This window comes from Xenopus laevis, chromosome 6S (genome assembly GCF_017654675.1).
Source record: "Xenopus laevis strain J_2021 chromosome 6S, Xenopus_laevis_v10.1, whole genome shotgun sequence".
NCBI classification, from domain to species: Eukaryota; Metazoa; Chordata; class Amphibia; order Anura; family Pipidae; genus Xenopus; species Xenopus laevis.
Window position 1 is genome coordinate 112,396,380 of NC_054382.1, and position 14,274 is coordinate 112,410,653.

General features: G+C 38.0%; 1 protein-coding gene across 1 annotated transcript in view; it reads left to right on the forward strand.

The window, feature by feature from the left end:
• Positions 1-9,095, forward strand: part of necab1.S (N-terminal EF-hand calcium binding protein 1 S homeolog) — a 94,273-nt gene extending 85,178 nt beyond the window's left edge. The window contains exons 11-13 of the mRNA XM_018223812.2: positions 3,568-3,645; positions 7,008-7,099; positions 8,484-9,095. Of these exons, the coding sequence (XP_018079301.1) occupies positions 3,568-3,645; positions 7,008-7,099; positions 8,484-8,512 (199 nt within the window). The 3' untranslated portion in view covers positions 8,513-9,095. The remainder of the gene's footprint in view (positions 1-3,567; positions 3,646-7,007; positions 7,100-8,483) is intronic.
• Positions 9,096-14,274: the final 5,179 nt, after the last annotated feature.

The following is a 14,274-nucleotide window of genomic DNA, read 5'->3' on the forward strand; positions in this document are numbered from 1 at the left end:
TTATTATTATTATGTAGCACCTATTTGGCTGTATTTAGTCAAATACCCACTAGCAGGGTAGAGCATTGGCTACATGCGACTACACAACAGGGTCAGGACCTTCGCCAAGATGAAGCTATCCCTTTAAGGTGTAGTATAACTACAACACACAGGCTACTGCATAAAAAAAATAGATTGATTGGACGCCAGGAGGTTCTTTGGTGCAAATAACAGATGGAATTTATTAGGAAATGCAAAGTGCAAGTGACCACAGGTTTACTCACGCAGGAGTTATTGCAGATGTAGCATATCACAGAGGAGGAAGGATAGCAGAATGATGATGCAGCATGATAGAGACTGTCACTCCCATAGTGAAATAGTCAAGAAGAATACCTCTGTCCCAAAGACCGATATACCAGTGAGGGGATCAGGATCAATCAGGTAGGGTACAGGCAGTCCTCTGCTAACCTAGATTCCCTATCACTGAGTTCCCTGCTCTAAAGGCAAACAAGAAGCCTTTGGGAAGCTACTCCCTGCTATTATCCTTGATGGAGCACACAACTGCTCATACTACATATAGCTGTCTCTCTCTCTCTCTCTCTCTCTCTCTCTCTCTCTCTCTCTCTCTCTCTCTCTCTCTCTCTCTCTCTCTCCTAGAGAGACTATTACAGGTCTGCCCTAATGATAGCTAACCTCGTTCACGGGATTGCCTCTGGATATGTTAAATTAATTTGCTGTGGGGCCCAGTAACATCTAGTTATGCCACTGGTTACACTTACATGTCATAAAGGCTTGTGCCCAATAACAAAAGCTAAAGAACAAAGAAAGGTAGGGGATTAACTCTATAGGGAATAGCAAAACCTATATGTCCTTACAATTATTAACTTGTATTTTTATAGCGCCAACATATCGCACAGCGCTGCAAAATAAATGTGCTTATGTAAGAAATCACATGAATTACATGTATAGAACATACAGCATTACATACATAACAATGACGGTCGGTACAAAAGGTGAAGAAGGCCCTGTGCAAAAGAGCTTACAATCTAAAGGGGAAGGGAATGAGACACAAGGTGCGGGAGTGGGCAAGAACAGAAATAAGCAGGTGAGAGATGTAGCATATGGTATTGCATTTGGAAACTAAACAGAGTGAAGCTAGGCTGCTTTAAATAAGTGTGTTTTAAGAGATCTTTTGAAAGTATAAAAGTTGGGAGAAAGTCGGAAAGTTGCCCAGGAATCCATATTCACTCTCTTGTTTTTGTCTGGGAGCAACCATGCTCATATTAACCCATAGTCAGATATGATAGTATGATTATTTAACTCATAAAGTCAAATTAATTTTTTTTTGTTATTTACAAACTTCACAAAGCACCAGTATAATGTCACTATCATATCATTTATTCTGAGAGGCTAAAAAAATCAAGGAGGTTCCAAAGTACAGTCAATATTCCAGATAAGTCCATATATAGAACAATGAACTGAACCATTGTGCAACTACAAATTGTTTTATAGCTAAACAGTACCCTCTACTGGACATTACATGGTATTGGTCCTGAACCCAGGATCCCAGGAAAGCATGATAATAGATATTTAATTATTGGCTGCAAAATGACAAGAAACGTCCAAGTGACTGTTGAGCATTCCTTGACAGTAGAAACTACACAAACAAACAAGCACAGTGCTACAAATAATAAATGAAACAAAATGTATGTTTGCAAAAGACGACAGAGGAAATGGAATGACATTGAAACACAAATTGTAGTAATTCATGATGCATTGGATCTGTTATCTGGAATCCTGGTATCCAGGCTCTGAATTACGGAAAGGCTGTCTCCCACAGACTCCATTTTATCCAAATAATCCAAAATTTAAAAAATGATTTCCTTTTTCCCTGTAATAATAAAACAGTACCTTGTACTTGATCTAAACTAAGATATAATCAATCCTTATTGGAAGCAAAATTAGCCTGTGGGTTTATTTAATGTTTACATAATTTTCTAGTAGATTTATGCTATCCAAATTATGGAAAGATCTATCATCTGGAAAACCCCAGGTCCCGGGCATTTTGGGTAACAGGTCCCATACCTGTATAGATTTAGACATTCTATAACACACAAAAGTTAACTTAAAGGTGAACTACCCTTTTAATGAACAGTATTATATACTGCATTCTATAAACAATGCACAATTCTGAAAAGTTCAATATACAGATATTTAACACATTGAAGTTCACATTGAAAATGTCTATCTTTTCCCCAAGGGACCTGTTATCTTATATTATATTATATTACAATTACTTATTTCTTTATCTAGAAATTGTTACAAAAGTATCTTATAAGCAGCTGTGGCTGTGGAGCTCTGCCAAAAGCCAATTAAGTTGGAAACATTGTTTATTTTTCTGGCTGTTCAGTGCAGAGAAAAACTGTACTTTCCAGTACAAATGAGGGACTGCAGGTTGAGCTGTCAAAAGAGGGACTGTCCCTCTAAAAACGGGACAATTGGGAGGTATGAGAGAAGTTATACTGCTACTAATAGGCTATGGCCTTGTTAGCCCTTTAGTTTAGCCCATGCCTTGTCCTTGGAAGCTGCTCATTCCAAATTCAGATTCAGCTCTTTTACACCCTTTTCGCATTAGCCCTGGCTTACCTCATTATCCCCAAATATAATAAAATGCACCACGTTTCCCCAGGAGCAGTATCCCATAGCAACCAATAAAATGCCTATTTTTAAACAGGTGACCATTAATATAATCTGCTCAGAGTCGCTTGCACAGCTTGAATGAAGATATATAATATTATACATTGAACTCATGGCTTTCTGCCCGGCATAACAAATGATTTCTCTGGGGGAAACAAAGATGTAGCGATTGGGAAAGAAGTCGTGAGATAGATCTTCATGAAACTTGCACTTGCCACAGAGCCCAAAATAATAAGCATCAATTACTGATATCTCCGCTGACCATGGACTTGTAGAACAAGTAATTTATTTGTTTAGACAGATCGGCACAATAATCCATAACACACAGTAGGGTGCGACAGGTACGTAACACTCAGGGGGTTATTTATCAAAATATCAAATTTTTATGATGTTTTAAATAAAAGAGTCTGACCAAACTAGAATCCATGATTTGCCCTTATTTATCAGATAAGATCAGATTAGGAAAAACAGTTACTTTTTCAGATTGTCACACGCAAACTGCAACTTTTCTGAATTGCCGCACAAAAAAATTAAATTTTTGGGATTTGACATCTGAAAAGTCTGAAATCCGCAGAAAAGCCAGAAATATTCAGATTATCATATAAAACACAGCGCAGACCACAATATCTTTAAATTGCAAATAGGACCTCTGCCATTTACTTCTACAGGACCTCAACAGGTTGAAGATGGAGTATTTTTGCATTTTGACTGTTTGGTGCCTCCGGGTATAATAAATCTGGAAAAACTCAAGGTTTTTTTTCCAACTAAAAATTCAGATTTTATAGTAAAAGCTAACAGTGTTCTAACAAGAAAAAAATGGTGTGGATGGGAAATATAGCAATGAGGGGATATAGTCTCTAATCAATGCAAATGCTTTATTGTTCCCCATAGTGTTGCAGTGCAGAAGTTGTCGAATGAGTCGCGCTTCATCATTTACGAGTTTTGGGAAAACAGTAACATTTGGAAGAAGTAAGTAGAATTTGGATGTCCTGAAGGTTTCCCAGCAGTCCTCCACATTTATAAAGAACAGGGCTGAGCTCTAACACCTTCTGAAATGTCCCTAAAATATGTAAGTCGAAGGATTTAGCGCTATTCCTACGATCGAACGATCAAAGGAATAATAGTTCGATCGAACGATTAAATCCTTTGAACCAAACGATTCGAAGGATTTTAATCCATCGATCGTAGGATATTCCTTCAATCAGAAAATTGTTAGGAAGCCTATGGGGACCTTCCCCATAGGCTAACATTGGCCTTGGTAGGTTTTAGGTGGCGAACTAGAGGGGTCGAAGAATTTTTTAAAGAAACAGTACTTCGACTATCAAATGGTCGAATAGTCAAACGATTTTTACTTCGAACCGTTCGATTCGAAGTCGTAGTAGTAGTCGAAGGTCGAAGTAGCCAATTCGATGGTCGAAGTAACCATATTCGACATTTCGAAATTAAATGGGCCCCTAGATATTTACAAAGTGACTTATTTCATTCTGAAGAATCTTATATTTTCAGGGTTGTCAAACTGAAACTGCTGGAAATATAGTTATGGGACCTGTTATCCATAGTGATGGGTGAATTTGCACAGTTTTGCTTAGCCAAATTTTTGGCGAAAATGCGACGGCGTAAAAAAATGGACGCCGGCGTCCATTTTTTTAGACGCCAGCAAATTTTTCGCCAGCGAATCCCGCAAATTTGCCGTGAATTTGCGCCTGGCGAATAAATTCGCTCATCACTAGTTATCCAGAATATTTAAACTATTACAAAAACATATTTATCAAGGGTCAAATTTCGAATTGAAAAAACTTTGAAATTCAAATTCAAAAAGACAAACCGAAATTAATTCAAAGTTTTTTTTGGTCGAATAGATCCGTTTTCGATCGAATAATTGCTTATTGGGCCGAATTCGAATTGTACGAATTGAAGGAATAGCGCATTCGATCGAAAAAAAACGTTTGATTTTTCAAAGTCCACCAATTGACTCCAAATAGGTTCTAGGAGGTACCCCATAGGCTAAAACAGCAATTTGGCAGGTTTTAGATGGTGAATTTTTAAAGAGACAGTACATAATAAATTTCAATATTCGAATTTTTTATTTTTTTTCAAATTCAAATTGAATTTGGACTATTCACTAGTCGAAGTACACAAAGAATAGAGAAATTTGGATTGATTAAAATCCTGTCCATGAAGTGGCATAACTAGATATTACTGGGCCCCATAGCAAAGTATTTTTCAGGCCCTAAAATGTCTAGAAATTGACCTGTATTAATTGAAAATGTATAGGAGATGCCCATCTGTAATTCTGAGCTTTCTGGATAATGGATCACATACCTGTACTTCAGTAGCAATCTGTGGTTGAATCATGTGGCAAGGTAAGGTCAACGGTATATGGGCTTGGATTACAGCATCACTGTTTCTATCTGCATGGATCTCTCAATGCGTTCTTGATCCAGTACTGTAAAATAACACCAGCACAGTTTCTCGTGTGGCTTACAGTCGGTAACGCTAAATCCCCCACACGTAGCACTAATTAAACCAATGATAGGGTACCTGTGGGACCGTTAACTCCCCCTGGCTGCCTTCCTAGGCTGTTTAGAAGAACTGGCAGAACTTTTTGCATTATAGGAGCAGCCATCAAGTGGACCTGACAGGGAACTGACGTAAAGCTTTCCTTGCTTGAGGGCAGAGCTGTGATTGGTTTGTCATATCCTCCTGTACTTCTGGGGTATGGCTATTAGGAAACACCGACCAAGATCTAGGGAAGGTGTAATTTTTAAAAGTTGTGATTTTTCCCCCATCCCTAAATTTAGGTCAGGCACCATATATTATTTATATTATTAGATACTTATATTATTATCCTATAATACACAAAAGTCATGAATAACCTGTAAATGATATCCTTATAAAGTCTCTTAGTGATGTCATCAGTTATAAACGGAGCTTAGTGATGTCATTTTTTGTCACATGACTCACTAAAACTTGTGTATTATAATAAAGCACCCCTTGTTGGAAAATATGAGGACATTAGAAGTAACCTCGGAGATTCGTGACCTTTCGCCTTGTGCTTTTATATGTCCATGGAATGCCTCAGTGACTTAATAATACTATTTTTACATTAAGTTGTACTTTATTCACTTAGGGGCAGATTTATCAAGGGTCAAAGTGAATTTGAGGGTATTTTCGAAGTAAAAAAATTCGAAATTCAAAGTAATTTTTTGGATACTTCGACCATCAAATAGGATACTACAACTTTGAATTTACTTCAACTTCGATTTAAAGTAAAAATCATTTGACTATTCGACCATTCGATAATCGAAGTACTGTCTCTTTAAAAAAAACTTCGACTTCAATACTTCGCCAAATTAAACCTGCCGAAGTGCTATGTTAGCCCATGGGGACCTTCTAGAGCAGTTTTTTAAGTTTTTTGAAGTCGAATCGATGGATGAAATCCTTCGAAACCTTCGATTCGAAGGATTTAATCGTTCGATCGAACGATTTTACTTGGACTGCAAAACGGTCAAATTCGGTGAAAAGCCATTCGATGGTCGAATTTGAAAGTATTTATCACTTCGAAATTCGACCCTTGATAAATCTGCCCCCTAATCCCTACATTATTACATTATTTTTCTAGTTTTCATATTACGAGTTGAATAACAAGTTTGAATCAACAGCGCCACCTGCTGTTTATCTTGGCTGTTGGCTACAGCTGGCTAAAACTTAATGAAAAAAAAAGAAAGTCTAGTGATGTCAGAAAATAAAGTTAGTGAGAAGAGTCATCTGATGTTTCTCGGGTCAGTTCTAAGCAGAGCAATATCACATAATGTTACTCTCCTCAAAAGACTAATTTCAGATGAAAAATAACACAATGAATGAACGAATTTTGCTAACTCTACGGGGCATATTTATCAAGGGTTGAATTTATAAAAACTCCCATAAACTCGAAATTCTAAAAAAAAAAAAATATTTAAAATTTTTTTTTTTAAATTCAGGTGAATAGGATCGACCCGCAAACTCAAATCGAATTCGATCGAATTTGGTTCGAGTTTTTTTTTTTAAATAATTTGATTTTCAAATATCCACCAAACGACTATAAATTGATTGTAGGAGGTCCCCTATAGGCTAAAACACCAATTTGGCAGGTTTTAGATTGCAAATAGTCTAATTCAAATTCTTAAAGGGACAGTACATTTTTTTTAAGTCTATTCCCTAGTCGAATTACACTAAAATAAATTTTAAATTCAAATTTTAAAATTCAAATTTTAAATTCGACCCTTGATAAATCTGCCTCTACATGTCTGTAAAGAATATATCTGGATTAACAAAAATCACTTTTTTCACAGTCACCTTCAGACTAATTACAGTAAGACTTTTCAAAGGAGTAACGTTGACTTTCTGGAAACTCCAGAAATCATGACAACGATGCTGATACCCGGTAAGTTACATATATATATATATATATACACACAGAGCTAAAATGTTTTTAACCTATTGCCTCACCTACATGCAAGTTCATTATTGAATAGAAACTTTTTCTTTATATCTGTAGATCCTATAGGTGGTACATCCTTTGTGGTTGAAACATAGAATTATGATAATTATCCTTTCCAACTTACAGTTCTTTTATAGTGATCACAAATGCTATAGTCGTGACTTTCAACCTTTTTTTTACATTTAAATAGGAAACTAATTATGTATGCAGATTTTTAAGTCAAAAAGGCTATTTTTAACATCCCCATTCCTCAAGTATGAACATTGAGATCGACTGGATGAATACTAATATGGTGTCACTACCATGTCCCTGTGTAGTTCTATGAGGCCAGTTACCAAAACAAGCAAAGGAAAGCAATTTCTTGGGCACTTAAAGGCCAACTAACAAGGATAAGAATGGCCATGAAACACGTGAAAAAGAATAGTATTTTGTCACTTTAAAGGACCATGCTTGCAAGAAAAAAACTGAACTACAACTAAAACTCACTGGATACAGAAGTTATATAAGACTGAAGTGAGGAAAGATTCACTCATTGTCCTAAAAATCTTCCACTTTCACCTGCCTGATGATTGAGCCCATATAATAGCTCTATAAATGGGAAGCAGAGCTCCAATGGAAGCTTTTCCCAGCTGATTAACTCACAGAGCTGCTATAGAGAATTCTCCACCTATGGAAACACTTAGGGGCACATTTACTTAGGGTCGAATATCAAGGGTTAATTAACCCTCGATATTCGACCGTCAAAGTAAAATCCTTCGACTTCAAATATCGAAGTCAAAGGATTTACCGCATTTCCTACGATCGAAAGATCGAAGGAAAAATCGTTCGATCGAACGATTAAATCCTTCGAATCGAACGATTTTCCATCAATCAGAAAATTGTTAGGAAGCCTATAGGGACCTTCCCCATAGGCTAACATTGCACCTCGGTAGGTTTTAGGTGGCGAAGTAGGGGGTCGATGTTTTTTTTAAAGAGACAGTACTTCGACTATTGAATGGTCGAATAGTCGAACGATTTTTACTTCGAATCATTCGATTCGAAGGTCGAAGTAGCCAATTCGACGGTCGAAGTAGCCAAAAAAATACTTCGAAATTCAAAGTATATTTTATTCTATTCATTCACTCGAGCTAAGTAAATGTGCCCCTTATAGTATGATTTCCCCCTACCATCACCCCAGTCTATATAATATGTCCTAACTTGGTGTGTATATGGGTGTATACCAGTAGGGTTAAGCACTCCAAAATCTACAAATACTGTTAATGTAAACAAGACCTTAAGGTTCACGTTCCGGTACTTCTCCATTCAACAGTGTTTCCTTCTCTTTCAGCTTCGTGGTGGGTACTCAACAACAATTAAGACCTCCAGCCCTTCGGTGATGGTGGTAGCAAATATCCGATTCATTCTTCAGAGACCAGTACAGCTATATATGTACCCTTGTATGTCTGGTGAACATAAAGTATGTTCTGCACTCTGTACTAGTGTAATATCATATATGATTGAGGTAAAGCAATCTATAACAGATCAAGGACCTCATTAGGTGCAGGACACCTGCATTGCACAAGATAAATTTGCTCTAGAGACAGCAGCACACAAACATGGCTTCCCTGTTGGGCCACTTCTCCACAGGTTGCCCTTCTTCCTAATGTACATGATTTTGTAATGTTTCTCCATTGAGTTTGTTTTGTATAAATGAGGGGTTTTTTTTTACTTGCATTTTCTTTTGACGTTTTAATGGTCGACTCCCCAGCCATATAAATGTAAGGTCTGCAAGTGCAATAAATTGGATGTTAGAATCGCCCCTCAGCCAACATTATGAAAAGGGTGTTGAGTATGCATCCAAACATGCGTTCTTCCTTAGGGAGACAGAGTAAGTTATTTACAATCACCGTGTTTATTGCTTTGTAGGTTTGCACAGTAGCTTTATGGTAACCTCTCCCCATTGTCAAAATGTTGCAACATGATGTTCCACAAGACATCTTATTTATGCCTTTTTTTCAGGAAGGATGGTGTTAATGTACTTGACTACTTATGCTTGTCCCCCACCAAAGTCACAAGGGTAGATGGCCGCCAGAGTTGGTTAACACATTGGAACTCCAGTTGTATCACATAGTTCCTTGTGCCTCACCACTAAACAGAATTTCCAATAAAAGCATTCTTCCACCAGGCAGATAAGATGAAATAGAAAAAGTTTATTATGTCCACATATACAGCCTTATGCGTTTCATGTTACAAACACTTAGTCATTGGCTATGCCTTTATTTTGAGTTCCCGCTCCACAAGTTTATTGGTTTATCCACTTCATTTGCTGAGGGCTCAGGTGGTGCACCTGGGCCTCTTCCTCAATGTGACGAGTTATTTGTTTCTTGAGACCCTAGATCTACAGTATTTATCCAGAATTTCCAATACGACCACTACAAGGTTGTGGTATTGGGGAACAACCTGAGCTTCTGGACTTTGTTAATAATATAGCAACTGCAGCTAAAGCAGATTATCTCCTTGTTACAAGGGAAGCTAGAGTCAGAGGAGTCCCCCAAAATGTGTTGGTCTGGCCAAAACCAGCACCATCACCAGAGCCAAGGAATAGATTGTACCTGCTGCAACCACAATTGTATGAGTTTTACACAGAAACTAGGGCAGGAGGACAATCAGCACATGTTCCCAGCCTGCATAGAAACCTAGGACTTTTCTATTATCTGATGTTTGTATTGGTCATTGCAGACACCATGTTCATCTACACCCTTGGTTTTATTAATTTTAAAGGAAAAACTATATCCCCCAACAATGTAGGTATTGTATCTATAGAAATATATTGCATAAAACAGCTGATATGTAAAACCCTGCTTCATGTAAATAAACCGTTTTTATAATAATATACTTTTTTCTAGTATGTGCCATTGGGTAATCCTAAATAGAAAATTGTCATTTTAAAAAATAAGGTCCGCCCCCTGGGATCCTAAGATTCACGGTGCACACAAACAAACCATAAACGTTAGGTAACATGAGCCAGACAGAATTCTGTCTTTTGCTTCCCCACTTCTTCCTGTTACAGTTAGAGAGTTGTAGTATTTCTGGTCAGGTGATCTCTGAGGCAGCACAGAGACCATCACAAAATGGTGGTTTAAGGCAAGAGATGTAAAAGGACAATATGTACTTAAAGGGCATGTAAAGGCAAAAAAATAAAATCCCATTTTTACTATCTTTAATGAAAAAGAAATCTATCTCCAATATACTTTAATTAAAAAATGTGTACCGTTTTTATAAGAAACCTGACTGTATGCAGTGAAATTCTCCCTTCATTTACTGCTGTGGATAGGAATTGTCAGATGGTCCCTAACTGCTGAGCAGGGAAACAATCATACTTATGAACAGCAGGGGGAGCCCCTGCCTTACTTTCCAGCCACGAAGAACTCAAGCAGCTTTGTTTATGACGATCCCTAAGCAGCCCAGACCACACTGAGCATGTGCACAGTCTTAGTCTTGCAAAGATGTTTAACAAAGTTACAACATGGTGACCCCCTGTAGCCAACTTTGAAAGCATAAATTATTTGTTTGATTAAGCTTGTGGTGCAGTAAGTTCATGTTTATATTTAGTATACAAAATACAGCATTTCTATCCTTATTCTATTTTAGACTTTACATGCCCTTTAAATATATATTCCAGTTTGGTAAGATTCTTTAATATGCCACTTAATATAATATAATACACAGGTAAACTATCTTAAGTATTCATTTTGGGGGTATAGGTTTCCATTAAGCAATATTATATTCAGTTTTACCTTTCAAAGCATGCCTAGGCAGTCCCTTGAAAATTCTTGAAAAGTAACCAGTCTTCTGAATGACATTTCCAGAAAACTTTACAGTAAGTGAACTTTTTTTGAGGCAAAAAATGGAAAAAAAAAATCTCTTGTAGTGTTAGATTTGTTCTATATTTTACCTAACAATTTTAGCAACCGGTTTTGTATCAAATGATATCTCCTGTATTAGTGGTAAGGTAATATTACTGTGGGTTACTTAAAAGATTTCTGTGCATTTATCTGTATTTTTATATGCGTAACTCGTGAATACTTTGTGTATACGTGTATCTGTGGCACAGAATTGCCTGTTAAATGATTATTTGAAATATATATATATTCAAGTTATTGAGAAGTCACAGGACCAAGACTTTTTCTCATGAACTAGAAATATGTGGCAATTACCATTTACTGAATTAAAGAAATACAGTATCTAATACTCGTGTCAAACCATTTGGTCGTCATTTGCTTTTAAACTACCGTGGGTGCATTACTAATTGAAATTTATAACATTTATCTAAAGTTCTATAGAAACAAAAGTAGACCTTTGGTTTAGGCAAGTCTGCAGTCAAACATATCATTTTATTACAAACCTCAGTAAAGTTGTGTACAGTGTATGGGAAGATTCACACTAGTCCTCTTTCCCCATCCTCTCCTTTAGCTTAAGCCCGGTGCTGGTTAGAGAGGTCGGCGCCTCTCCTACTTTAAGATCCGTGAAAGATACCAGACACACGTCAGATGTAACGTTTCGGGGGTGTGCCCCTTCGTCAGACATGCAGAACAACTCAGTGTATAGGAAGCTCATTACTGTATGACATTTCCTGCATTAAATCCCATTTTCTTGGTTTTTACAGAGAGAAACTCATTTGAGCAAATCTTGAATCTAAGTTGTTGTCCATATTACTTAATTATCTCTCTGTGTGTAGGCGCCGAACGCAGGTTGAGACGCAACATGCTGCATTTTTCCTGCGTTCGGCGCCTACACGCGCCTGTGTGAGTACAGCCCCATTGGAAAAAATGCTCCCCTGCGGCTAAACGCAGAAAAACGGAACACAGGGGGGCGCAGGTAAAAACGCTCGTCAGTAAGAGCCCTTAGGGAATACTTCTCCTCTTTATCTACTGATGACAGAGGACGAGACTGGAGAATAACAAGGTATCAGTTGTTAAAGCAACAGTTACACCAAAAAGTGAAAGTGTTTTAAAGTAATGAAAATATCATGTAGTGTTGCCCTGTACTGGTAAAACGGATGTGTTTGCTTCAGAAACACTACTATAGTTCATATAAACAAGCTGCTGAGTAGCAATGGCAGAAATTGAAAAAAGGCTATATGGCACAGGTTAAATAGTGGATAAAAGATAATACCATTATGTTCTACAGAGCTTATCTGCTGTGTAACCTGATTCTTTTCTCCTTTGAATAGCTGCCCTCATGGCTACACAGCAGCTTATTTATATAAACAATAGTAGTGTTTCTGAAGCAAACACATCAGTTTTACCAGTTACACTGTATTATATTTGTATTACTTTAAAACAATTACATTTTTGATGCTACTGGTCCTTTAAGGAATTGAGCCCAATATTTGTAATTACAGATCTAGAAAAAAAAAATATATATATTTTATTCGAGAATATAACAAAGTTGATCCCACACTGGGCTGTTTAGAGCATTTTCAAAATAAGTCCTAGTGGAAAACAAATTAAGAAATTATAATAGACTTAACACATATTCATAAGCTCCCAGCTCCTTTGCTTGTGTTCATTCTACTTTCTACATGCCACCATACAGATATGTGTGCACACAATCTTCCACTAAGCACAAATCATTTTTTTTTGTTTTTAAGAAGTTATTATCTTACAGAACTAAACCCTTACACTAGGGATGTCGCGGACTGTTCGCCCGCGAACTAGTTCGCGCGAACATCGGGTGTTCGCGTCCGCCGAATGTTCGCGAACGTCGCACGACGTTCGCCAATTTGGGTTCGCCTTAGCTGGCGCTTATTTTTGCCCTCTCACCCCAGACCAGCAGATACATGGCAGCCAATCAGGAAGCTCTCCCTCCTGGACCACCCCCACACCCCCTGGACCACTCCCCTTCCATATATAAACTGAAGCCCTGCAGCGTTTTTTCATTCTGCCTGTGTGTGCTTGGAAGAGCTAGTGTAGGGAGAGAGCTGTTAGTGATTTGAGGGACAGTTGATAGTAACTTTGCTGGCTAGTAATCTACTTGATACTGCTCTGTATTGTAGGGACAGAACTCTGCAGGGATTTGAGGGACATTTTAGGTTAGGTAGCTTTGCTGGCTAGTAATCTACCTTCTACTGCAGTGCTCTGTATGTAGCTGCTGTGGGCACTGCTGCTGATCTCTCATCTGCTGACTGCTGCCTGTAACCCAATAGTCCTTGTAAGGACTGCTTTTATTTTCTTTTTTGTTTTTTTACTTTGCTACTAGGGATGTAGCGAACGGCGGAAAAAATGTTCGCGAACATATTCGCGAACTTGCGTCAAAAATGCGAACGGTTCGCGAACGTCGCGAACCCCATAGACTTCAATTGGAAGGCGAATTTTAAAAGCTAGAAAAGACATTTCTGGCCAGAAAAATGATTTTAAAGTTGTTTAAAGGGTGCAACGACCTGGACAGTGGCATGCCAGAGGGGGATCAAGGGCAAAAATGTATCTGAAAAATACATTGTTGACACAGCGCTGCGTTTTGTGCTGTAAAGGGCAGAAATCACACTACGTCACTCAGGTGATGTTTCTGGACACGGAATGTGAAAAAGCTCACACAGCGAGGTGGCACTTGGTTAAAGACTGGGCAAACAATGCCTGCAAGGGCAACGTATACAGTAGTGGATACGGATATTATATATTACAATATATTATTGCTGCTGTATCACTCAGGTGATGTTTACGGACACAGAATTATTATTGTTATTTAGACAGAATGTGAAAAAGCTCACACAGCTAGGTGGCACTTGCATACCTCCCAACTGTCCCTCTTTTGACCACTCAACCCCCTGTCCCTCTTTTGTACTGGAAAGTCCCTCTTTTCTCTGAACTGAACAGCTAACTTAATTAGCTTTTGGCAAAGAGCTCAGAACAGCTAACAGGTGCAAATAAGATACTTTGTAACAATTTTGACTCTGGTTGGTGCTGGTAGTGGTGAACTACTAGGAGGAGCAGCACACCAGTCCCACTCCCCAACACAGCTAGACTAATAGCACTGGGCTCTTATAGTAGCAAAGTAAAAAAACAAAAAAGAAAATAAAAGCAGTCCTTACAAGGACTATTGGGTTACAGGCAGCAGTCAGCAGATGAGAGATCAGCAGC